A 25884-nucleotide genomic window follows, 5' to 3' on the forward strand; every position below is an offset into this window, starting at 1 on the left:
TTGCTGTGTGTTTGATCCTGGCAGTTTGAGCTCCTTGCAGGAGAGCTTCAGCTGCAGTGAGTGTCCCTCATCACGGCCCTTAAAACACACTCTGCTTGATTAACGGTGAGCCCACAGAGGGATCACCGTCACACTGAAGAAAGGGCACACACCCCACACTAATTCCCTTTCCTTTGCCATCTGAGCTGCCGAGTGGCACTTCAAAGGTGGAGTGGGATGGTGTTAATCCAGGACTGCTCTGCTGGGCTGGGCCCTGGCTCCCCCGGACGGCCCCGGGTTTGAAGTGTGATCAAAGTGCAGTCTGCCACTGATAGATGGGGCCCAGGGGCTTGCTGTCATGGGACCAGGAAGTGCCAGGGAGCGTGACACAGGATCTCAGTGTCCCCCTGTTGACGGAAGGAGGGGGACCAGATTAGAACCAAAAGTCCTCATGATAACCTACAGTACACGGACACAGACTTACATTCACAACAAGCCTACACACTCATACACTCCCTCTCTCTCTCTCGTTTCCAAGGCTACACACACATATGTTTTTGTTATCCTACATGTACGTATGTACAGTGGGGCAAAAAAGTATTTAGTCAGCCACCAATTGTGCAAGTTCTCCCACTTAAAAAGATGAGAGGCCTGTAATTTTCATCATAGGTACACTTCAACTATGACAGACCAAATGAGGGAAAAAAATCCAGAAAATCACATTGTGGGATTTTTAATGAATTTATTAGCTAATTATGGTGGAAAATATATATATATATATATTTATAACATTGGGTAAAGTAGACCTAGCTGGAAAATGTTATGTCAAACACTGCAGTTGACAAATGGAAAGTTATTCTGCTTTGAATGTGGATAAACTTGTAACCCCACTTTTGAGAAAATGGCCCATGAATGTTTTGGTACACCTACTGGAGAGCTCTTTGTCTACACCCATATAGCATCGTTCACACCCTCTTAAGCCTCACCCATCCCTTTGATTCACATGAGGCCACGTGCTAAAGAGTGAGTAGTGTAGTAAACAACCAGAAATTTCAAGACAACATGTGTTTAAAACTACAATAAGGAAACTCAAGGTAAAATATATATATGTATATATTTTTTAATTGAACCTGGTAAAACCCATTTGAGGTTAACCAGTTGGATTTAGGGGGCGCTATTTTAATTTATGGATGAAAAACGTTCCGTTTTAAACAAGATGTTTTGTCACAAAGATGCACGACTATGCATATAATTGACAGCTTTGGAAAGAAGACACTGACGTTTCCAAAACCGCAAAGATATTGTCTGTGAGTGCCACAGAACTGATGTTACAGGCGAAACCCAGATAAAAATCCAACCAGGAAGTGCCGCATTTCTTGAAACCGCCTCATGCCAATGACTCCTTATATGGCTGTGAATGAGCTACGAATGAGCTTACGTTTTCCCCAAGGTGTCTACAGCATTGTGACGTCTTTTTAGGCATTTCCCTTGAATGGCTGTAAGGGACCATATATGGCATGTGGTCACATGGTGTCTCCCGCAGAAAACCTTGGGTAAAATACTGAGGTAGCCATTTTTCCAATCGCTTCTTATGAGAAACCAACTGCCTCGACGGATATATTATCGAGTGTGTGTGTGTGTGTGTGTGTGTGTGTGTGTGTGTGTGTGTGTGTGAAAAACACCTTGAGGATGGATCCTAAACAGCGTTTGCCGTGTTTCTGTCGATATTATGTAGCAAATTTTGAAAAAGGTTTGGCGTTTGGTAAACAAATCCAAACGCGCGTGCAAGTCCAGCGGAAAGGTCGGACGAAAATTCCAAAAAGTTATATTACTGGTCGTAGAAACATATCAAACGAAGTATAGGATCAATCTTTAGGATGTTTTTATCATAAGTCTTCAATAATGTCCCAACCGGATAATTATTTTGTCTGTAGAAAAGCAATGTAACGCGCGCGCACTAACTCTCATGACCGCACATCACGTGCCCGTGGCTCTCAGGTTTTTGCATGCCATGAGGTCTGTGAGTATAACAGAAATCATTCAAACTGTTTTCGAAACTTCAGTGTTTTCTATCCAATACTACTAATAATATGCATATATTAGCATCTGGGACTGTAACCAGCAGTTTACTCTGGGCACGCTTTTCATCCAAAAGTGAAAATGCTGCCCCCTATCCCAATACTGACTTGCCTAGTTAAATAAATGTAAAAACAAAAAAAGGCAAAACAGGGAAATGGCATCCGTGTCCATAAGATATTACAGAAAAATACACAAATTACTGATACAATTGAAGATTAGAAACTGCAGTTATCACAAACAGTGTTGTCGATCAGTCTTAAGAATAGACAAGGACAGCAGCGACTGTGAACAAAGACTGTATTGAGTGACTGATCTGGTCAGTAAAGAACATAGATACAAAGGCAGTTGTGTACAAAGCATTGATGGTACAAGTGTGCCAGTGCCTTAGCCTCCTGGTGGAGAGAGGGGTCCATTGCACCATAGCATACAAATTCCAGTGATGGGTGAGTGATCCAGCATTTGTAATACATTTTAAAGCTCCATGATAGTGTCCAGAATGTAAGGTACTTGCTGAGCCCTGCATATAGACAATATCACCACAATCCAGCACTGATAGTGCTTTGAACAAGATCCTTTCTGACTAACATTGGAAAGCAAGATGTTTTTCCTGAAATAGAAACCCAATTTAAACTTAAAGTTTGTCACATGCACAGGATACAGAATATGTAAATGGTACAGTGAAATGGCTACTTGAATTGTAACAATATCAAAAACTGAAAGTGTCCAGATAAGTATTTTATAATTATTAGATGATGCTTACCCATACACACTTGTCTAAATTGATGGGTCATGTGAAAGAAATGCTATACCTCTTCCCCACCAGCCACATCCACCTTAGTGGAGGGGTCACTGTTGTTGTTTAGACGTGTACACCTGTTCATGAAATACAATAGATGGCTGTATTCACCCCCAGACACACCTGGTTAACTTGATGGGTCCTGTAATCATCTGGAAAAGTGGAGTCTTTGTTTTTGACATTTAGCTAGTTAGCTAAACAATAAACCAGGATTATGCCAATTTATGCTACTACCACCAATACAAATTGATTGTCATAGCTGTTGTATGAATCTGCATCTAGTTCAAACTAACCAACTTGGTTCAATGTTAGCTAGCTAGTGAACATTAGGCTATAACTAGCCATGCAAATGGTTCTGATAATAATACTACACAGATCATATACATAACGTTAGCGAGCCAGCAAGCTAACATTCGCTAGTTGGTGAACAGTATTCTTTAGCTTGCAATGAAAATTACTTTCTGACATTTGAAACTTATATCTGCATGTAGCTATACTCTTACTTGTATACATGGATGAACGCTTCACGGCAGACTGGAACCATTTAACTCCATTTTGTTTGTAGCTACATCTTGTTTAGCCAGCGTTGTCAAGTCATTATGGTTCATACTGACCGTGGCATGTGCAGAAAGTAGCCCATCACAACTTTTTCCAACTGATCTGTCAATAGCGCCTGCTAAATTCAGGGCCTCAATATTGATAAGAAAAGTAGAAAAGTCTTTCAAAAAAGACTACAAAGGATTGTCAGCACATTCTGAGCAGCTCACGTTGTAGACAGAAGCATGCTACATAGCAGACCATGCTACACAGCAGACCAATCTAAACTTATCTCCCGGCATGTCCTGCCCATCCATTATCTCAGCCAATCAGGAACCTTCCTGCTAGCCATGTCTATTTCCGTGTCTAAACCATCTAGGCTCTTAATTTTAACCATTTTATTTGTATTTACAGATGGAGTAAAAGTTGGTTAAGGCACATGAAAGTTTGCGTTTCTGACAAGTGCATTACGATAAATAAAAGTTCAAATGTGCCTTCTGTCACGTGATGTGCGACGTATGCCTAGATTCCTATAACGGGTCATGTGTAGAGATGCAGGAAATTAGCTTTAAAAATATAGCCTCATTCCAAAACATGTAGATTAGCTATAAAACTACAGATGTTTCTATTTGCTCATGGCAAAATGTATAGATTTGTATGAAGTTAGCTATTTTTCTTAGGGGGGGGGGGGCTTTCTCAGACCAGGTGGGCCGCCGAAACTGTGGTACACTACTGGTAGCTAGTGCTGAGTGAGTAATCCAATTTTTTTTTTGGGGGGGGGTCAGTCGGTCGGTTATCAAATTTGTATTTGAACAATGCAGTTCAAGAAATAGAGTTGTAGCATAACAGTCTTGTATCATAGCATCCGGGCGAGGGAGCGCTTTGAATGAGTCTCTGTATGTGGAGTAAAGGTGGTCTAGAGTTTAAAAAAAATATTTCCTCTAGTTGCACATGTGACACGCTGGTAGATATTAGTTAAAACGGATTTAAGCGTGCCTGCATTAATGTCCCCGGCCACTAGGAGCGCAACTTCTGGATGTGCATTTTCTTGTTTGCTTATGGCCTTACACAGCTCTTTGAGTGCAGTCGAGTGCCAGCATCATTTGTGGTGGTAGATGGACAGCTACGAATAATATAGATGAGAATTCTCTTGGCAGTTAGTGTGGTCTACAGCTTATAATGAGGTACTTTTTCTCAGGCTAGCAGTACCTCGAGACTTCCTTAATATTAGACATTGGACCAGCTGTTATTGACAGATAGATAGATAGATAGATATATCTATATATCTATCACACACACACACCCCCCTCGTCTTACCAGACATAGCTGTCCTGTCCTGCCAATGCATGGAAAATCCAGCCAACTGTATATTATCCCTGTCGCAACGACTCTGTAAAACATGAACAGAGTGATTTGGTTGACAGCCGTATACCACGGGTATGACAATATTTATTTTTACTGCTGTAATTACGTTGGCAACCAGTTTATAGTAGCAGTAAGGCACCTCAGGGGTTTGTGGTGTATGGCCAATGTACCACTTCGTGTTGCGTCGTGCCTAGGAACAGCCCTTAGCCAGGGTATATAGGCCATATCCCACACCCCCTCGGGCCTAATTGCTTCAATAGAATGGATGGTAGAGGTGGGTTACCCAGTTGCCAACATATTCTCACAAGGCACCCCGATCTCCACCCCCTGTATTTCCATATTTTCTACACGCAAATTATGGGAATTTGGGCCTGGTCTAGGAGAAGCAGTACATCCTTTGCGTCAGACTCATTAAAGACAAGATCTTTGTCCAGTTCGAGGTGAGTAATCGCTGTTCTGATATCCAGAAGCTCTTTTCGGTCATAGGAGACTGTAGCAGCAACATTATGTACAAAATAGGTTAGAAACAATGTGGGAAAAAAAACAAAATAGCACAGTTGGTTAGGAGACCGTAAAACTGCAGCCATTTTCTCCGGCGCCATTATTGACCGATGTCAGAGTCACGGCCTGTCACGGACACCGACGGCCCGCTTTGAGGATAATAGTGCTACCGACGCAGCCCGTTACCAAGGACTGTGAGCTCTCCTTCTCCGTGGCCGATGTAAGACATTTAAACGTGCTAACCCTCAGAAGGCTGCCGGCCCAGAAGTCATCCCTAGCTGTGTCCTCAGAGCATGCGCAGACCAGCTGGCTAGTGTGTTTACGGACATATTCAATTTGTCCCTATACCGGTCTGCTGTCCCCCACATGCTTCAAGATGGCCACCATTATTCCTGTTCCCAAGAAGGCTAAGGTAACTGAACTAAATGACTATCGCACCGTAGCAGTCACTTTTGTCATCATGAAGTGCTTGGAGAGACCAAGGATCATATCACCTCAACCTTACATTCACCCTAGACTCACTTTAAGTTTCTTATCGCCCCAATAGGTCCACAGACGATGCAATCGCCATCACACTGCACACTGCCCTATTCCATCTGGACAAGAGGAATACCAATGAAAGAATGCTGTTCATTGACTACAGCTCAGCATTCAACACCATAGTAGCTTCCAAGGTTGAGGCCCTGGCTCTCAACCCCGCCCTGTGCAATTGGGTCCTGGACTTTCTGACAGACCGCCCCCAGGTGGTGAAGGTAGGAAACAACATCTCTACTTTGCTGACCCTCAACACTAGGGCCCCACAGGGGTGCGTGCTCAGCCCCCTCCTGTACTCCCTGTTCACCCATGACTGCGTGGCAATGCACGCCTACAACTCAATTATCAAGTTTGCAGACGTTTCAACAGTAGAGGCTTGACTACCAACAATGACGAGACAGCCTACAGGGAGGAGGTGAGGGCACTCGGGGTGTGGTGTCAGGAAAACAACCTCTCACTCAACGTCAACCAAACCAAAGGGGATGATGGTGGAATTCAGGAAACAGCAGAGGGAGCACTCCCCTATCCACATCGACGGGACAGCAGTGGAGAAGGTGGAACGTTTTAAGTTCCCCGACGTCGATATCACTGACAAACTGAAATGGTCCACGCACACAGACAGTGTGGTCAAGGAGCAACAGTGCTTCTTCAACATCAGGAGGCTGAAGAAATTTGTCCTGTCAACTAAAATTGTCACAAACTTTTACAGATGTACAATTGAGCATAAAAAACAACTTCCTCTCTAAGCCATCAGACTTTTAAACAGCTATTACTAACAGAGGCTGCTGCCTACATACCGACATGAAATCATTGCCCACTTTTAATAAACATGTTTACATATCTTGCATCACTCATCTCATGTATGTATGTATATACTGTATTTTAAACCATCTATTGCATCTTGCCTATGCCGCTCTGTCATTGCTCATCCATATATTTGTGTGTATATATTTTTATTCCTTTACCTAGAATTGTGTGTGTTTTAGGAAGTTGTTGTGGAATTGATAGATATTTCTGCACTGTTGGAAGCACACACATTTCACTACACTTTCAATAACATCTGCTAACGATGTGTATGTGACCAGTAAAATTTGATTTGATGTCTGTTCAATTACTTGAATAGTATTTTAGTTTCTTGTGTGAGCCCATCGCATCGTTTTCTCTGAGAGAAATCAAGTTAATAACTGTGGGACACTGGGCTGAAGGGAGTTGTAGTTTTCATGAATCAAATATTTAACCTACATTGAACAAAAAATATAAACGCACCATGTAAAGTGTGGGTCCTATGTGTCATGAGCTGAAACAAAATATCCCAGAAATGTTCCATATTCACAAAAAGCTCATTTCTGTCATTTTGTGCACAAATTTGTTTACATCTCTGTGAGTGAGCATTTCTCCTTTGCCGAGGTAATCCATCCACCTGACAGGTGTGGCATATCAAGTGGCTGATTAAACAGCATGATCACTACACAGGTGCACCTTGTGCTGGGGACAATTAAAGGCCACTTAAAAATGTGCAGGTTTGTCACACAACACAATGCCACAGATGTCTGAAGTTTTAATGGAGTGTGCAATTGGCACGCTGACTGCTGGAATGTCCACCAGAGGTATTGCCAGAGAATTTAATGTTAACTTCTCTGCCATAAGCTGACTCCAACGTCGTTTTAGAGAAATTTCCAGTGCGTCCACCCGGCCTCACAACAGCAGACCACTTGTAACTACGCCAGCCCAGGACCTCAACATCTGGCTTCTTCACCTACGGGATCGTCTATTGGAGAGGGGGTGCAGAGGAGTATTTATGTCTGTAATAAATCCCTTTTGTTTGTAAAACTCATTCTGAGTGGCTGGGCCTGCCTCTGCAGCAGTTGGGCCTGGCTGCATATTGGGTGGGCCGATGCCCTCCCCGGCCTACCCATGGCTGCGCCCCTGTCCAGTCATGTGAAATCCATAGATTAGGGCCTGATGAATTTATTCAAATTGACCGATTTCCTTTATATGAACTGTATCTCAGTAAAATCTTTATTGCACATGGCGGCGGTTATACACTGCTCAAAAAAATAAAGGGAACACTTAAACAACACAATGTAACTCCAAGTCAATCACACTTCTGTGAAATCAAACTGTTCACTTACGAAGCAACACTGATTGACAATAAATTTTGCATGCTGTTGTGCAAATGGAATAGACAACAGGTGGAAATTATAGGCAATTAGCAAGACACCCCCAATAAAGGAGTGGTTCTACAGGTGGTGACCACAGACCACTTCTCAGTTCCTATGCTTCCTGGCTGATGTTTTGGTCACTTTTGAATGCTGGCGGTGCTTTCACTCTAGTGGTAGCATGAGACGGAGTCTACAAGCCTCACAAGTGGCTCAGGTAGTGCAGCTCATCCAGGATGGAACATCAATGCGAGCTGTGGCAAGAAGGTTTGCTATGTCTGTCAGCGTAGTGTCCAGAGCATGGAGGCGCTACCAGGAGACAGGCCAGTACATCAGGAGACGTGGAGGAGGCCGTAGGAGGGCAACAACCCAGCAGCAGGACCGCTACCTCTGCCTTTGTGCAAGGAGGAGCAGGAGGAGCACTGCCAGAGCCCTGCAAAATGACCTTGAGCAGGCCAAAAATGTGCATGTGTCTGCTCAAACGGTCATAAACAGACTCCATGAGAGGGGTATGAGGGCCCGACGTCCACAGGTGGGGGTTGTGCTTACAGGCCAACACCGTGCAGGACTTTTGGCATTTGCCAGAGAACACCAAGATTGGTCAATTCGCCACTGGTGCTCTGTGCTCTACACAGATGAAAGCAGGTTCTCACTGAGCACATGTGACAGACGTGACAGTCTGGAGACGCCGTGGAGAACGTTCTGCTGCCTGCAACATCCTCCAGCATGACCGGTTTGGCGGTGGGTCAGTCATGGTGTGGGGTGGCATTTCTTTGGCTGCCAGAGGTAGCCTGACTGCCATCAGGTACCAAGATGAGATCCTCAGACCCCTTGTGAGACCATGTGCTGGTGCGGTTTGCCCTGGGTTCCTCCTAATGCAAGACAATGCTAGACCTCATGTGCCTGGAGTGTGTCAGCAGTTCCTGCAAGAGGAAGGCATTGATGCTATGGACTGGCCCGCCCGTTCCCCAGACCTGAATTGAGCACATCTGGGACATCATGTCTCGCTCCATCCACCAACGCCACGCCGCACCACAAACTGTCCAGGAGTTGGCGGATGCTTTAACCCAGGTCTGGAGATCCCTCAGGAGACCATCCGCCACCTCATCAGGAGCATACCCAGGCGTTGTAGGGAGGTCATACAGGCACGTGGAGGCCACACACACTACTGAGCCTCATTTTGACTTGTTTTAAGAACATTACATCAAAGTTGGATCAGCCTGTAGTGTGGTTTTCCACTTTTAATTTTGAGTGCGACTCCAAATCCAGGTCTCCATGGGTTGATAAATTTGATTTCCATTGATAATTTTTGTGTGATTTTGTTGTCAGCACATTCAACTATGTAAAGAAAAAAGTATTTAATAAGAATATTTCATTAATTCAGATCTAGGATGTGTTATTTTAGTGTTCCCTTTTTTTTTTGAGCAGTGTATATATTATTCCTTCGGTATAGTTCAGCGCAGAAATATGTTAATGAACTACAATGACCATAATCCATTGCACCTGTTCTTTCCGCCTCTAACAGAGATGGATACATTTTCTTTACGCCTGCTACTTTAGGTTAGATACACACAGACTGGATGAGAGCGGAATGTACACAAGGAGGAGAGAGTGGGATAGACAGTTTGTGAAAGTATGCCTTATTTACTTTGAAGAACTAGTCAAATGATTGTCATAACTTTAAGGAATGAAAAATGGAAAAGTCGTCAAATAAAAACTTGGTTATGTACACAACTGACATTTCATAGTCTTCTTTTTTTTGTATTGATGTCTACCCAATTTGGACAATGGAATATTTTCATGTTTTGACAATTTAATTGAACTTTTGCCTTTTGGTAATGTCAATTAAAAAGCTCAAATTTTTAAAAATGATCAAAACCCAAATTGAAAACGGTGATATTTTTTATTTAAAAAATAAATATATATTTTTTATAATGGAACCAAAATTTAGTCGGCTTCAAAAAACACTTATCGCTCAATTTAATTTTCCCAACAATTGTTTTAAGAAAGATTTATTTCACATCCCGTGGGTTTGAAGTTTACGTTTAAATACACTAAGTTGACTGTGCCTTTTAAACAGCTTGGGAAAATTCAAGAAAATGATGGCATGGCTTTAGATGCTTCTGATACGCTAATTGACATCATTTGAGTCATTTGGAGGTGTACCTGTGGATGTATTCCAAGGCCTACCTTCAAACTCAGTGCCGCTCTGCTTGACATCATGGGAAAATCAAAAGAAATCAGCCAAGACCTCAGAAAAACAAATGTAGACCTTCACAAGTCTGGTTCATCCTTGGGAGCAATTTCCAAATGCCTGAAGGTACCATGTTCATCTGTACAAACAATAGTACGCAAGTATAAACACCATGGGACCACACAGCCGTCATACCGCTGAGGAATCAGACGTGTTCTGTCTCCTAGAGAATGTACTTTGGTGCAAAAAGTGCAAATCAATCCCAGAACAACAGCAAAGGACCTTGTGAAGATGCTAGAGGAAACGGATACAAAACTATCTATATCCACAATAAAACAAGTCCTATATCGACATAACCTAGGCCGCTCAGCAAGGAAGAGTCCACTGCTCCAAAACCGCCATAAAAAAGCCAGACTATGTTTTGCACCTGCACATGGGGACAAAGATCATACTTTTTGGAGAAATGTCCTCTGGTCTGATGAAACAATAATATAACTGTTTGGCCATAATGACCATCGTTATGTTTAGAGGAAAAATAGGGACGCTTGCAAGCCGAAGAACACCATCCCAACCGTGAAGCACGGGTGTGGCAGCATCATGTTGTGAGGGTGCTTTGCTGCAGGAGGGACTGGTGCACTTCACAAAATAGATGGCATCATGAGGTATGAAAATTATATGGATATATTGAAGCAACATCTCAAGACATCAGTCAAGAAGTTAAAGCTTGGTCACACGTGGGTTTTCCAAATGGATTTGACCCCAAGCATACTTCCAAAGTTGTGGTAAAGTGGCTTAAGGACAACAAAGTCAAGGTATTGGAGTGGCCATCACAAAGCCCTGACCCCAATCCTATAGAACATTTGTGGGCAGAACTGAAAAAGCGTGTGCGAGCCAGGAGGCCTACAAATCTGACTCTGTTACACCAGCTCTGTCAGGAGGAATGGGCCAAAATTCCCCCAACTTATTGTGGGAAGCTTGTGGAAGGCTACACAAAACATTTGACTGAAGTTAAACAATTTAAAGTCAATGCTACCAAATACTAATTGAGTGTAGGTAAACTTGTGACCCACTGGGAATGTGATGAAAGGAAAGCTGAAATCATTCTCTCTACTATTATTCTGACGTTTCACATTCTTAAAATAAAGTGGTGATCCTAACTGTCCTAAGACAGGGAATTTTTGCTAGGATTTAAATGTCAGGAATTGTGAAAACCGGAGTTTAAATGTATTTGGTGTATGTGAACTTCCGACTTCAACTGTAAATTCTTCAAACTCTTGGCATTCTATCAACCATAATTTTTTCATAAAAAAAAAATGTAACTAGGCAAGTCAGTTCAAAACAAATTCTTATTTACATTGATGGCCAAACCTGGACGACGCAATTGTGCACCAAGCTATGGGACTCCCAATCACGGCCGGATGCGATACAGCCTGGATTCGAACCAGGGACTGTAGTGACTCCTCTTGCACTGAGATGCAGTGTCTTAGACCACGCCGCCAATCGGGAGCCCAAAGCCTCATGATGGAGTCACCTGGAATGCATTTCAATTAACAGGTGTGCCTTAAGTTAATTTATGGAATTTCTTTCTTCAACGCATTTGAGCAAATCAGTGATGTTGTGACAATAGTTACGATAGTCCATATTATGGCAAGAACAGCTCAAAACACTTTTTTTGGTTACTACATGATTCCATATGTGTTTTTTCATAGTTTTGATGTCTTCACTCTTATTCTACAATGTAGAAAATAGTACAAATAAAGAAACACTTGATGTGTAGGTGTTCTAAAACTTTTGACCCTAGTGTATGTTATTGTGGTTTCTGGCACCCCAGTTCCAGGCCCTCCCAAGGTTGTGAGCTTCCCTCCTCCCAGGCTCTTCATATTGAGTTATTCTTTAGATCTATTAGAATCTGTCTAATTTTCCACCATGATCAATAGGTTTTTAAATTGGTCATTTGAAATGTGCTCAAGCAGCTTAATGAACTCTGCTTTTTTAAAGAATCAGCCCAGCCAGCTCTGGCATGTTTCTGTTGCACCACCAACCAGTCCTGAGTAGCTCTCTGATTTTTTTTATCCCATAGCAGAAACATCCAACTTATCCTGTTTTTAAAGCACTCTCTCTCCCTCCCCCCTGTTTTTCATCCTACTGATGGTTGACTCCTAGCTTCATTGCTTCTCCACAGCCAAGAGGTGTGGAGGCTGACCCCCCAGTGACCCCAGCAGTTAGATGGGTTTTATCTAGAGAGAGGCAGCAATCTGCAGGCTGTGGCTACACAATTAAATGGGCCTCCTCACCCTTCAGTTAATTCTGGACTGTCACCGTGCTTTTTCTTTGGGGAGGTTTGTTGGTGGAGGGGAGATGTGTTTTATGCAGAGAATTTAGAAGTAAATTCTGTAGATGGAGACAGAAGGGAGTGGTGGGGAGGTCAGCTGCAGGCGGATTACTTTTTAAGTGGAATAGCCAATTCTGAAGGGTGGCTTTGCATCCTAGGAAAGTGGGAAGAAAGGTTAAGTAGAATGGAGACTTGGCTGATAGAGCCATTTGCATTAGTGTTTTTTGCCCTCAGCCTCCCTTGTCTCTGCCCAGCCTCTGCTCTGTAGCTGAGGGCCTTTGGGAATCCCGGTGAGAGAGCAAGCATGCTGGGTAACAGTGGAGCAGAGGGGGGTCGGTCTGTACGGTGGCCTTAGGCTCCTGCTGCCGTCTCTCCTTGGCTCTTTCAGGGCCTTTAGAGTTTGCTCTCCTGGTTACTGCCGCTTCATAAACCCTCAATAGTGGCCACACAATGCCAGGCAGGAGAGGGGTCAGGGTTGAACTTGAACCTCGCATCCATCGCTGGCAGAAAGGACTCCTGTGAGAACCTGTGAGCTAGTCCCCCCCTCCCCCCAGCAACTCAATCACCCTAACCAGTCCCTACACGCAGCCTATCTAGTATGGTTGTTTGTCATGATCAAGCGTACTCGACTCGAGGTGAAATACTGCCTGATTCTGGTCCCCTATGGCTCTGACAATTTACTAGTTCCAATATCCACACTTCAATGAAGTTTTGCTACGAGAGCTCCTGTTTCATTGAAAATGTCAAACGGTGTCTTGGAAACCCTAAATTCTCATCACCTCCTACCGTTTTACTCCAGGGCATCCGTATCACTTTGGAATCACACAGCTTTTTTTTTTTTACGTGCCTACCTGTGACTAATACCAACCATAAAATGTTATATGCTGACTTTAAAACAAATATTTTTGCGTACCTTAAAAAGAGGATCTCCATATAACTCACTGGCTGACCTCTTCTCCCTTCTGTGTGGTAGGAGCTGGAAGAGGCGCTACAGAAGCAGGACATAGACTTTCTGGCTGACCTCCTCGTCTCACTCTTGCAAGGATGCTACCAGCGCACAGACATCACGTAAGTAGTACCCCCGGCCTTCCCACATCCTTTATTTAATTTTTATTATTTTAATATTGACTAGGTCTACCTTTTTTCGCTCACTAGCACACAGCAGCATTTACCTTTTACAACTCAATGTTGGTCTGTTATCTTCCCCATCTTGGTGACAACATCCAGGGGCCCGTATGGGCCTACACTAGAGGTCGAAACGTTTATGATTTTTCAACGCCGATACCGATTTATTGGAGGAGGACCAAAAAAAGCAGATACCGATTAATCCATTTTTGTTGTTTGTTTTTTGTTGTTGTAATAATGACAATTACAACAATACTGAATGAACACGTATTTTTATTTAATATAATACATCGATAAAATCAATTTAGCCTCAAATAAATTTTGAAACATGTTCAATTTGGTTTAAATAATGCAAAAACAAAGTGTTGGAGAAGAAAGTAAAAGTACAATATGTGCCATGTAAGAAAGCTAACGTTTAAGTTCCTTCCTTGCTCAGAACATGAGAACATATGAAAGCTGGTGGTTCCTTCTAACAAGAGTCTTCAATATTCCCGGGTAAGAAGATTTAGGTTGTAGTTATTATAGGAATTATAGCACTATTTCTCTCTCAACCATTTGTATTTCATATACCGTTGACTATTGGATGTTCTTATAGGCACTTTAGTATTGCCAGTGTAACGGTATAGCTTCCGTACCTCTCCTCGCTCCTACCTGGGCTCGAACCAGGAACACAACGACAACAGCCACCCTCGAAGCAGCGTTACCCATGCAGAGCAAGGGGAACAACTACTCCAAGTCTCAGAGCGAGTGACGTTTGAAACGCTATTGGCGCGCACCCCGCTAACTAGCTAGCCATTTCACATCACATCGTTACACCAGCCTAATCTCGGAGGTTGATAGGCTTGAAGTCATAAACAGCGCAATGCTTGACGCACAACGAAGAGCTGCTGGCAAAACGCACGAAAGTGCTGTTTGAATGAATGCTTCCGAGCCTGCTGCTGCCTACCACCGCTCATTCAAACTGCTCTATCAAATCATAGACTTAGTTATAACATAATAACACACAGAAATACGAGCCTTAGGTCTTTAATATGATCGAATCCGTAAACTATCATCTCGAAAACAAGACGTTTATTCTTTCAGTGAAATACGGAACCGTTCCGTATTTTATCTAACGGCTGGCATCCATAAATCTAAATATTCCTGTTACATTGCACAACCTTCAATGTTATGTCATAATTATATAAAATTCTGGCAAATTAGGTGGCCCAAACGGTGGCATATACACTGACTCTGCATGCAATGAACGCAAGAGAAGTGACACAATTTCACCTGGTTAATATAATAATAATAATATAATATATGCCATTTAGCAGACGCTTTTATCCAAAGCGACTTACAGTCATGTGTGCATACATTCTACGTATGGGTGGTCCCGGGGATCGAACCCACTACCCTGGCGTTACAAGCGCCATGCTCTACCAACTGAGCTACAGAAGGACCTACAAGTGACACAATTTCACCTGGTTAATATTGCCTGCTAACCTGGATTTCTTTTAGCAAAATATGCAGGTTTAGAAATATATACTTCTGTGTATTGATTTTAAGAAAGGCATTGATGTTCATGGTTAGGTACACATTGGAGCAACGATACGCACCGCATTGATTATATGCAACGCAGGACACGCTAGATAAACTAGTAATATCATCAACCATGTGTAGTTAACTAGTGATTATGATTGATTGATAAAAAAATGTTTTAAGTTTAATGCTCGCTAGCAACTTACCTTGGCTTACTGCATTCGCGTAACAGGCAGTCTCCTCGTGGAGTGCAAAGAGAGGCAGGTGGTTAGAGCGTTGGACTAGTTAACTGTAAGGTTGCATGATTGGATCCCCTGAGCTGATAATGTGAAGTTCTGCCCCTGAAAGAGGCAGTTAACCCACCGTTCCTAGGCCGCCATTGAAAATAAGAATGTGTTCTTAACTGACTTGCCTAGTTAAATAAAGATTAAATAACGGTGTAACAAAATCGGTGTCCAAAAATACTGATTTCCGATTGTTATGGAAACTTGAAATCGTCCCTAATTAATCGGCCATTCTGATTAATCGGTCGACCTCTAGCCTGCACACAGTGAAACACAGGAAGTTTGAGTCACAAACCCCGTTAGTAGTGAGCACATCAGAATGGGAACAGCTTGTGTTGAAATCAGCCTTTACAACTGAGTGAGAGTTCTCACGAAGGAAGCTTGGTTTAGGAAGATTTTTCCCTGGTGGGGGATAGTTCATTTGATGAGTATGTGTGAGATAGGGAGTGGGAAGAGCACAGGAAAGTAAAATGAATGTTCTAGTCCAAAAGTGACCTCCATCCACTACCACCACCTCTTCTGGGTCCTCATTGATCAAAGGTGTGTGCACACAAAAAATACTCAAAACCTTTGCTTGTGCCAGTTTTTCCGCAAAGGTTGGTATTCAAATTTTGAGCTTGATGAGAGTGCATATTTTCACGCTACTCTCAAGCCATGTGTGCACACAACTTCTAGAAGGTTGATCAACTGTATTGCAAGCAAATAGGATTATTGTTTTTTTGAGGTGTTTGCTCAAATTGTAATAATGGTAAGCTAATATAAACACAATCATGTATTGAGAAACAAAATATTGAACGAACAATTTGTCTTTTGTATAGATGTGTGGGTTTAACATTTACTTTTAAATTGTTCGAAGGGGGGGGGGGGGTCACTGTACCATTCTGCCCACACCTGTACAGAAATGTTGATAAAATTTGCCATGGCACTGTCTTTTAGGAACTATCATGGCCCAGTTCCAACATTTCCAAATCATACAGAAAATTGGGGTGTTTATGTTACCATAAAAGGTGAATGGAGGGTGTTTTCCAGGTGGGGTTGTAGCTCTTGTTCACTACTGAACGAATATAATATGGGTCTGATTTATCAATGAAAACATGCGTACAGTGGGGCAAAAAAGTATTTAGTCAGCCACCAATTGTGCAAGTTCTCCCACTTAAAAAGATGAGGCCTGTAATTTTCATCATAGGTACACTTCAACTATGACAGACAAAATTAGGAAAAAAAAGAGATCTGCATGGAGGAATGGGCCAAAATACCAGCAACAGTGTGTGAAAACTTTGAAGACTTAGATAAAACATTTAACCTCTGTCATCGCCAACAAAGGGTATATAACAAAGTATTGAGAAACTTTTGTTATTGACCAAATACTTATTTTCCACCATAATTTGCAAATAAATTCATAAAAAATCCTACAATGTGATTTTCTGGATTTTTTTTCTCATTTTGTCTGTCATAGTTGAAGTGTACCTATGATATAAATTACAGGCCTCTCATCTTTTTAAGTCTGAGAACTTGCACAATTTGTGGCCGACTGAATACTTTTTGCCCCACTGTATATGCTGCGTGTGACAGTTTGATCAGTCAAATTATTGGCGCATGCACATCCTAGAATCTCCACGTACACCAGAATTTAGTAAGACATTTACTCACTGTTGATATGTGAGCCCCCTGCTCTTGCTCCATCAGCACTACCGGGCCAGGCACCAGTCTGTCTGTGATTGGGGAGAGAGGTTAGGACTGATCCAGTTTCCGCACCCGGGCTGGCCATATTGGGCTGGACAGCCACTGGCATCTCGGGGGTGGCTGTTTGGCTCTGGCCTTTCACAGAGCTGCACTTTTCATCCGCACTCGTTAAACGCTCCGGCGAAGATGGAGAGGGGGGTGGTGGTGTGTCAGCAGAGGATTGGGGGGGGCTGCAGCTGTCTGAACATGCACACTGCTCTTTCAAGATAAGCTATTTTCTTTCTCATTTTCGCTTGTTGCGTTGGCACTCACCCCTGCCCTGACTCCTTGTTTCTATGCAACTGAGCGAGATCTGAAGGGTTCCAGATTATTCAGACAAATCTGACCCAGAACCAACATTTTATTTACCAGCATCCAACTTAGAACAATGATACCAACTAGGGATCCACCGATATATCGGTGAACATATTGGAATCGGCCGATATTAGCTAAAAATGCCAAGATCGGTATCGGCCTGTTATCTAGTTTAACGGCGATGTGCAAAACCGATGTCAAAACTGACGTGCATACCTATATAACACAGATTAGAACATCTTTGTATATAATGAAGGGACATGGCGTAATGACGCTACGTAAAATTCTGCGCTACTCGTGCAACACAGCATTCTTAACCTAGCCCACAATGTCTGCTGTATGGATCGAGCAGTCAACAAGTTGAGCAGTCATTTGAATGAGTAAGATCATTTCAACGAGACAACTCAATGGCGAAATCCATAGCCCTTGACAATCAACTGTTCTCTATCATGGGTGATGTTGGCTTTCGCCGACTGGTTAAGCACCAGTACACTTTTTTTGGGGGGGGGGCACATTTTTTCAGATGTTGCACGACTGGAATAGCATCACTGCTATTAGCATCACGACTGACATTTGGACCAGTGATATCAGCCCCATGAGCATGCTGAGTCTGACAGCACAGTGGGTCATCGAGAATTTCGCACTAAGGAAAGTCTTATTGCATGCTCATCAATATGCTGGTTGTCATACCGCTGCTGCAATTTCAATGGCATTTGCGAACATGTTTGAAACTTGGAAAATGAACATGCTAGCTCCATTCAAACAACTGGCTCGAGAAATCAGCCCATCAACTGTGCCTGCAGCAGATGTGATACCCTCTGTCAATGCATTGAAACGCCTGCTCAACAAAACTAACAGGGATGTAATCAAATGTGCACAAAATTTGAGAAGCTTTATGTGCATATGGAACATTTCTGGGATCTTTTTTTCCAGCTCATGAAACATGGGACAAACACTTTACATGTTGCGTTTTATATCATTTTTTAGTGTAGTATTTGTATTCTAATGAATGAATGAAACAGTTGCCCTTGACAGTTTGCCCCGGCAACAAAACTGCCCACACAGGCTGTGAACAAGCGATTCAGTGGCATTTTCTCTTTGCTGTGTCACCACCATGCTCAACGCTATGTACAAGGACCACTACTTCGATGCAGACAAGAAACAGGGTTTTTGTGAAATGTTACATACACAGCTGGACAAGATGGAAACAGTGACAGACACAGTGACAGTGCGCACCGAGGAAGAGAGGGCACGGGCAGAGAGCTGAAACTTCACTGCTTGATATGTATGATGAAATCCTGGTTGAGAATGAAACGACTGAACAAATGAACAACGAAACAGCACAGCAAGTAAGTGATAGAAATAGGTTTTGATTATGTTTTACTGGTAATGGGGACATACGTAAATGCCAACAAAATAACTTTTTAGTGTGTGTGTAACCTTTTCTTTAACAAGGCACGTCATTAGGAACAAAATCATATTTACAATGACGTCCTACCCAGCCAAACCCGGAAGACGGCTGGGCCAATTGTGCGCCGCCCTATGGAACTTCCAATCACTGCCGGATGTGATACAGCCTGGATTCGAATCAGGGACTGTGGTGATGCCTCTTGCACTGAGATGCAGTGCCTTCGACCGCTGCGTGTGTGTTAACTATTTAACTGTACTAGAATGCTTAAAAGGCCGCTAAAATGTTTAATATCAGTTATCGGTATCAGGTTTTTTTGGCAAGGAAAATATAGTATATCGATATCGGTGCGTCACTAATACAAACCCACTCAAATGCAAACAAAATGGCTTTCTTTTCGCATTCCTTTTTCCTCGAACTACTACGGTATGGCAGCTTGAATTATTTCATGATTATCACAATGGACAGCCTACTTTTCTTAACTTTAAGGACAAGGATTTGGAAGTGAGTGAGTAATGGTGCTGCTACAGTGCCTTGCGAAAGTATTCGGCCCCCTTGAACTTTGCGACCTTTTGCCACATTTCAGGCTTCAAACATAAAGATACAAAACTGTATTTTTTTGTGAAGAATCAATAACAAGTGGGACACAATCATGAAGTGGAACGACATTTATTGGATATTTCAAACTTTTTTAAACAAATCAAAAACGGAAAAATTGGGCGTGCAAAATTATTCAGCCCCTTTACTTTCAGTGCAGCAAACTCTCTCCAGAAGTTCAGTGAGGATTTCTGAATGATCCAATGTTGACCTAAATGACTAATGATGATAAATACAATCCACCTGTGTGCAATCAAGTCTCCGTATAAATGCACCTGCACTGTGATAGTCTCAGAGGTCCGTTAAAAGCGCAGAGAGCATCATGAAGAACAAGGAACACACCAGGCAGGTCCGAGATACTGTTGTGAAGAAGTTTAAAGCCGGATTTGGATATAAAAAGATTTCCCAAGCTTTAAACATCCCAAGGAGCACTGTGCAAGCGATAATATTGAAATGGAAGGAGTATCAGACCACTGCAAATCTACCAAGACCTGGCCGTCCTTCTAAACTTTCAGCTCATACAAGGAGAAGACTGATCAGAGATGCAGCCAAGAGGCCCATGATCACTCTGGATGAACTGCAGAGATCTACAGCTGAGGTGGGAGACTCTGTCCATAGGACAACAATCAGTCGTATATTGCACAAATATGGCCTTTATGGAAGAGTGGCAAGAAGAAAGCCATTTCTTAAAGATATCCATAAAAAGTGTTGTTTAAAGTTTGCCACAAGCCACCTGGGAGACACACCAAACATGTGGAAGAATGTGCTCTGGTCAGATGAAACCAAAATTGAACTTTTTGGCAACAATGCAAAACGTTATGTTTGGCGTAAAAGCAACACCCTGAACACACCATCCCCACTGTCAAACATGGTGGTGGCAGCATCATGGTTTGGGCCTGCTTTTCTTCAGCAGGGACAGGGAAGATGGTTAAAATTGATGGGAAGATGGATGGAGCCAAATACAGGACCATTCTGGAAGAAAACCTGATGGAGTCTGCAGAAGACCTGAGACTGGGACGGAGATTTGTCTTCCAACAAGACAATGATCCAAAACATAAAGCAAAATCTACAATGGAATGGTTCAAAAATAAACATATCCAGGTGTTAGAATGGCCAAGTCAAAGTCCAGACCTGAATCCAAACGAGAATCTGTGGAAAGAACTGAAAACTGCTGTTTACAAATGCTCTCCATCCAACCTCACTGAGCTCGAGCTGTTTTGCAAGGAGGAATGGGAAAAAATGTCAGTCTCTCGATGTGCAAAACTGATAGACATACCCCAAGCGACTTACAGCTGTAATCGCAGCAAAAGGTGGCGCTACAAAGTATTAACTTAAGGGGGCTGAATAATTTTGCACGCCCAATTTTTCGGTTTTTAATTTGTTAAAGTTTGAAATATCTAATAAATGTCGTTCCACTTCATGATTGTGTCCCACTTGTTGTTGATTCTTCACAAAAAAAATAGTTTTATATCTTTGTTTGAAGCCTGAAATGTGGCAAAAGGTCTCAAAGTTCAAGGGGGCCGAATACTTTCGCAAGGCACTGTATTGTCAGATCCCAATGGTCTCTTCGAAGGTCTTTATATTAGGGAGATTATTGTGTTGTAATTTCTGTCTAACCATCGCCCAATCGGTATTCCTTGTAACTGCCTGGATTGGTATCAATACAAAGTATATGTTCCAAGTTTTGACCGTTTGACACTATAAGAACAGTAGGCATTTGAGAATTAATGACTTCTAGTTGAAGATATTAAGTATGTGACATGAATGGGTTAGAAACAACAAAATTATCCAATGTTGTATTGGAACCCTTGACTAGTTTGCTCCAACAAAATTCACTGCAGTAGATCTCAATATGGTTTTGTTAATACCCAGCCCTCCTTACTATTGTATTGTCATACTAGCATGTCATTGTCTCAGAGATTAATGGCGACACTTTACTAGGCGTGGGAAAACATATGGGACTAATCACTCCTCTCCCCTTCAGCCCCCAGGCATTCAGCGATTACCTGGACGACATCATCAACTACCGCTGGGAGTTGGAGGAGGGGAAGCCTAACCCGCTGCGCCAGGGGCCTTTTGAGGAGCTGGCCCCACGCACGCAGGTGGAACTGCTGCACAGGCTGTGTGACTACCGCCTGGACGCTGCCGATGTCTTCGACCTGCTCAAGGTACTGCACACACACACACACACATACAGAGAGAGTACACCGGTTACTGCAAGTCTGCACCTTGTTTAACTCCTGTTATGACTGTCAGAGTTAGCATGGTAAAAACAAAAATGGATAAACACCTTTTTGTTGTTGTAGTTTTTGTTGCAGTTAGCTGTAGTTATGGTGAATTACTGTGATGCCATTTATGGTGACTGGCTGAAGAAGTGCTATCTAACCTGATGAAGTGAATTATGTACAGTACCAGTAATAAGTTTGGACACACCTTCTCATTCCAGAGTTTTTCTTTATTTTTACTATTTTCCACATTGTAGAATAATAGTGAAGATATCAAATCTATGAAATAACGTAGTAACCAAAAGTGTTAAACAAATCAAAATATATTTGAGATTCTTCAAAGTAGCCACCCTTTGCCTTGATGACAGCTTTGCACACTGTTGGCATTCTCTCAACCAGCTTCATGAGGTAGTCACCTGAAATGAATTTCAATTAACAGGTGTGCCTTGTTAAAAGTTCATTTGTGCAATTTCTTTCCTTCTTAATGCGTTTGGGCCAATCAGTTGTCTTGTGACAAGGTAGGGCTATCTTCTGTATACCACCCCTATCTGGTAAAATACCAAGTCCATATTATGGCAAGAACAGCTCAAATATGCAAAGAGAAACGACAGTCCATCATTACTTTAAGACATGAAGGTCAGTCGATGCCGAAAATTTCAATAACTAAAAAAAAAAAAAAAAATTATGTGCAGTCGCAAAAACCATCAAGCGCTATGATGAAACTGGCTCTCATGAGGACTGCCACAGGAAAGGAAGACCCAGAGTTAAGTCTGCTGCAGAGGATAAATTCATTAGTTTACCAGCCTCAGAAATTGAAGCCCAGATAAATGCTTGACAGTTCAAGTAAGACACATCTCAACATCAACTGTTTTTTAATGTTTTATTTTATTTAACCTTTTTATTTTACTAGTCAGTTAAGAACAAATTCTTATTTTACAATGACAGCCTAGGGACAGTGGGTGAACTGCCTTGTTCAGGGGCAGAACGACAAAGTTTTACCTTGTCAGCTCGGTGATTCGATCTAGCAACATTTCGGTTACTGGACCAATGCTCTAACCACTAGGCTACCTGCCGCCTCCTGTTCAGAGGAGACTGTGAATCAGGCCTTCATGGTCAAATTGCTGCAAAGAAACCACTAAAGGACACCAATAAGAAGTGACGTGCTTGTCCTAAAGAACACGGGCAATTAGACCGTGGAAATCTGTTCTTTGGTCCGATGAGTCCAAATTTTAGATGTTTGGTTCCAACCGCCATGTCTTTGTGAGACACAGAGTATGTGAATGGATGATCTCCGCGTGTGTGGTTCCCACCGTGAAGCAAGGAGGAGGAAGTGTAATGGTGTGGGGGTGCTTTGCTGGTGACACTGACAGTGATTTTATTTAGAATTCAAGGCACACTTAACCAGCATGACTACCACAGCATTCTGCAGCGATACGCCATCCCATCTGGTTTGGGCTTAGTTGGGACTATCATTTGTTTTTAAACAGGACAATGATCCAAAACACACCTCCAGGCTGTGTAAGTGCTATTTGACCAAGAAGGAGAGTGATGGAGTGCTGCATCAGATGACTTGGCCTCCACAATCACCCTAACTCAACCCAATTGAGATGATTTGGACTGCGAAGTGAAGGAAAAGCAGCCAACAAGTGCTCAGCAATATGTGAAAAGCATTCCTTATGAAGCTGGTTGAGAATGCCAAGAGTGTGCAAAGCTGTCATCAAGGCAAAGGGTGGCTACTTGGAAGAAACTCAAATATAAAATATATGTAGATTTGTTTTACTTTTTTTTTTTTTGGGTTACTACATGATTCCATACGTGTTATTTCGTCGTTTTGATGTCTTCCCTATACAAAAAATTAAAAACCTTGTAGGTTTGTCCAAACTGTTGACTGGTACTGTACATTATTAATCCATGCAATGTTTGATCCCAGGGCTTGGATGCGGACAGCCTGCGCGTGGAGCCGTTGGGTCAAGATGGGAACGGTACCCTCTACTGGTACTTCTATGGTACCCGCATGTACAAAGAGGACCCGGTCAAGAGGAAAGCAGAGCAGCTCCAGTAAGAGGGTTGCACCATAGGACATCAGTTGTAGACGTTGAATGGTTTTGCTTGCCCATAATTCACCAATAGAGGTCGCAGTATGTGAACACAATGCTAGCGTATATAACCATGTTTTCAATTTTTTGGATTCTCTGATACTTTACTGTGTGTGTGTGCGCGCATTTATATATGTGTTCTGGTTTTTGTAATGCAATGACCTATGTAAACAGCAGCACTTCCTACTGCAAATTATGTTTTCTAAGGAAGGACAAAGTGGGCACCAACATAGTTAGTTATTCTCCGTAACTACATGTACTTGTTAGCCTGTTACAGGTAAAAGGCCTGTGTAATTTAAAGTGTGGGCGGATATTTGTTTTTCATGATTTTGTCCCCCCACAGTGAAGCCCTTGTGATCAAACCAGCAGAGAAGAGGAAAAGAGGAAGACCACCAAAGAAGAAAGTGGAGGAGATCCAGCTAAGGTGACTAGCAGCAGGGTCTCTCCTTTGTGGTCTCACGTTCTCTCCGCTCTCAAACAAAATGTCTCCAGAGAAACAAATATTTTCACCAGCTTTGTTCCCCAGTCCTTGTTCATGCAATGCTTTGGAGTGCATGGTACCTAACGGGCTGTCCTTTTATTTCAGTGAGGTGGAGAACGAAGTGAAGAAGGAGAATGGACTGGAAGGTCTGCACTCAGGCACAGGTGAGAGCAAAAAGACAAAGCTATCAAACATGGTCGACTTCTACTCCTGACTAGAGATGTATATTGATGCTGACGATTGGGACTCGTGTTGACCATGATGTGTCTGTCCGTCCAGACCGTGAGCGTGGCGCCTGGTCCCTGGTGTGTGACACAGAGGAGCAGTGGGCCAGTCTGGCTGAGAGCATCAAGGACAAAACGTCCCCCCAGGACCGCCACCTCTACCGCATCATCAGCCAGAACTTCCTCCCTGAGATCAGCAGCATGATCGAGCTCAAGGTCAGACAGCTCTCTTCTCTCCTCACTCTTCATTCAGACATTGACTCCAGGAGGCGTTGGGAAGTGGAGGCTGGGAGGGAGGCTGTATGATGTACCTACAGGTGTGGAGGCGGACTGGTCTCTGCTTGCCCAGAACACCAGCTTCTAAACCCTACAGAGCCTTGGGCCCAAAGCATGTCTGTCTTTCACTGTGGACCAGTTGCCCTGTGTGCAGCTGCTGCTGGCATGACAGTCGGGGCTGGGGACGCTCATTTATCACTAGTTTTTCTTCTGGGGAATGAGACTCGCCTTGGGAGATTGACGCCATGTTTTAACTGTTCAAACGCTGCCCTTTTAAGACATTGCATACTCATTTATCTTTGAGGATACGTAGTTAGACAGTATATCTGTTGCGAGACGAGCACATTCTGATTGGTGGTGGCTGCTATCCCTAGCCCACCATTTCCTAGTGTCCTCTTGTCTGATGACACATACTGGCCCTGTTGCTATAGAAACCCAACACAGCCTGCCCGTCTGTGCCGGTCTAAAGCCCTTTGGCCATTCTGTCGGCATGGGGTCATTCTCTAATGATCACCCGATGGTGACCTGTCCTTCACGGCCAGCATGCCTGGCTGGTATCTTTCTGGACATATTCACAGTTCTCAAGCTGCTGAACATTCCCTTCCCACCGGGTGCAGGCTCTGGCAGTACAGAGTATGTGTAGCGTGTGTGAGCGCACACTAGCGTGGATTCCTCCAGTTCCCGTCCACAGCCCTGGCCATCACAGCCATTTGGTGGGGGCGCTGATGGGAGGCAGGCGCTCACCTTGAGGTGGGATGGAGCCTCTTGATTGACGGCCCTATGCACTGCAGTATTGGCGACCACTTAAGTGGCGACACCAGAGGCACTCCATCTCCTGTGTGGTATTAAGTGCTGTGGGTAATGCAGAGCAGAGGAGCCCCGGGACATGCTGGTGCTGCGGTGCAGAGAGAGAAGACTGGGGGATGGGAGCTGTAGCTTATTCAGCACTTTGACACCCCCTCTAGTTGTGGTGGCGGCGGCCATAAGCACCAATGGAGCTACCTGCCCTGCTCAAACATGTTCACATGCTGCTGGCAGGCAGAACTCTAAAAGGGGAAAGGGGCTAGCCCTGGTGGTGTTCACAGGCCCGGTCATCTGATGGGCTCTGACAGGAAGCACCAAGCCAATTCCCTG

The 25884-nt window shown here is 43.2% G+C and overlaps 1 protein-coding gene across 4 annotated transcripts in view; it reads left to right on the forward strand.

The window, feature by feature from the left end:
• LOC118395843 (chromatin remodeling regulator CECR2-like) overlaps positions 1-25884 on the forward strand; it is a 51281-nt gene that overhangs the window by 11564 nt on the left and 13833 nt on the right. For all 4 annotated transcript variants that reach the window (XM_052466047.1, XM_035789820.2, XM_035789819.2 and 1 more), the window contains exons 2-7: positions 13450-13544; positions 21433-21616; positions 23604-23731; positions 24113-24193; positions 24356-24414; positions 24530-24690. In XM_052466047.1, the coding sequence (XP_052322007.1) occupies positions 13450-13544; positions 21433-21616; positions 23604-23731; positions 24113-24193; positions 24356-24414; positions 24530-24690 (708 nt within the window). The remainder of the gene's footprint in view (positions 1-13449; positions 13545-21432; positions 21617-23603; positions 23732-24112; positions 24194-24355; positions 24415-24529; positions 24691-25884) is intronic.

The sequence above is a fragment of the Oncorhynchus keta genome, chromosome 17 (assembly GCF_023373465.1).
Source record: "Oncorhynchus keta strain PuntledgeMale-10-30-2019 chromosome 17, Oket_V2, whole genome shotgun sequence".
Taxonomy (NCBI): Eukaryota; Metazoa; Chordata; class Actinopteri; order Salmoniformes; family Salmonidae; genus Oncorhynchus; species Oncorhynchus keta.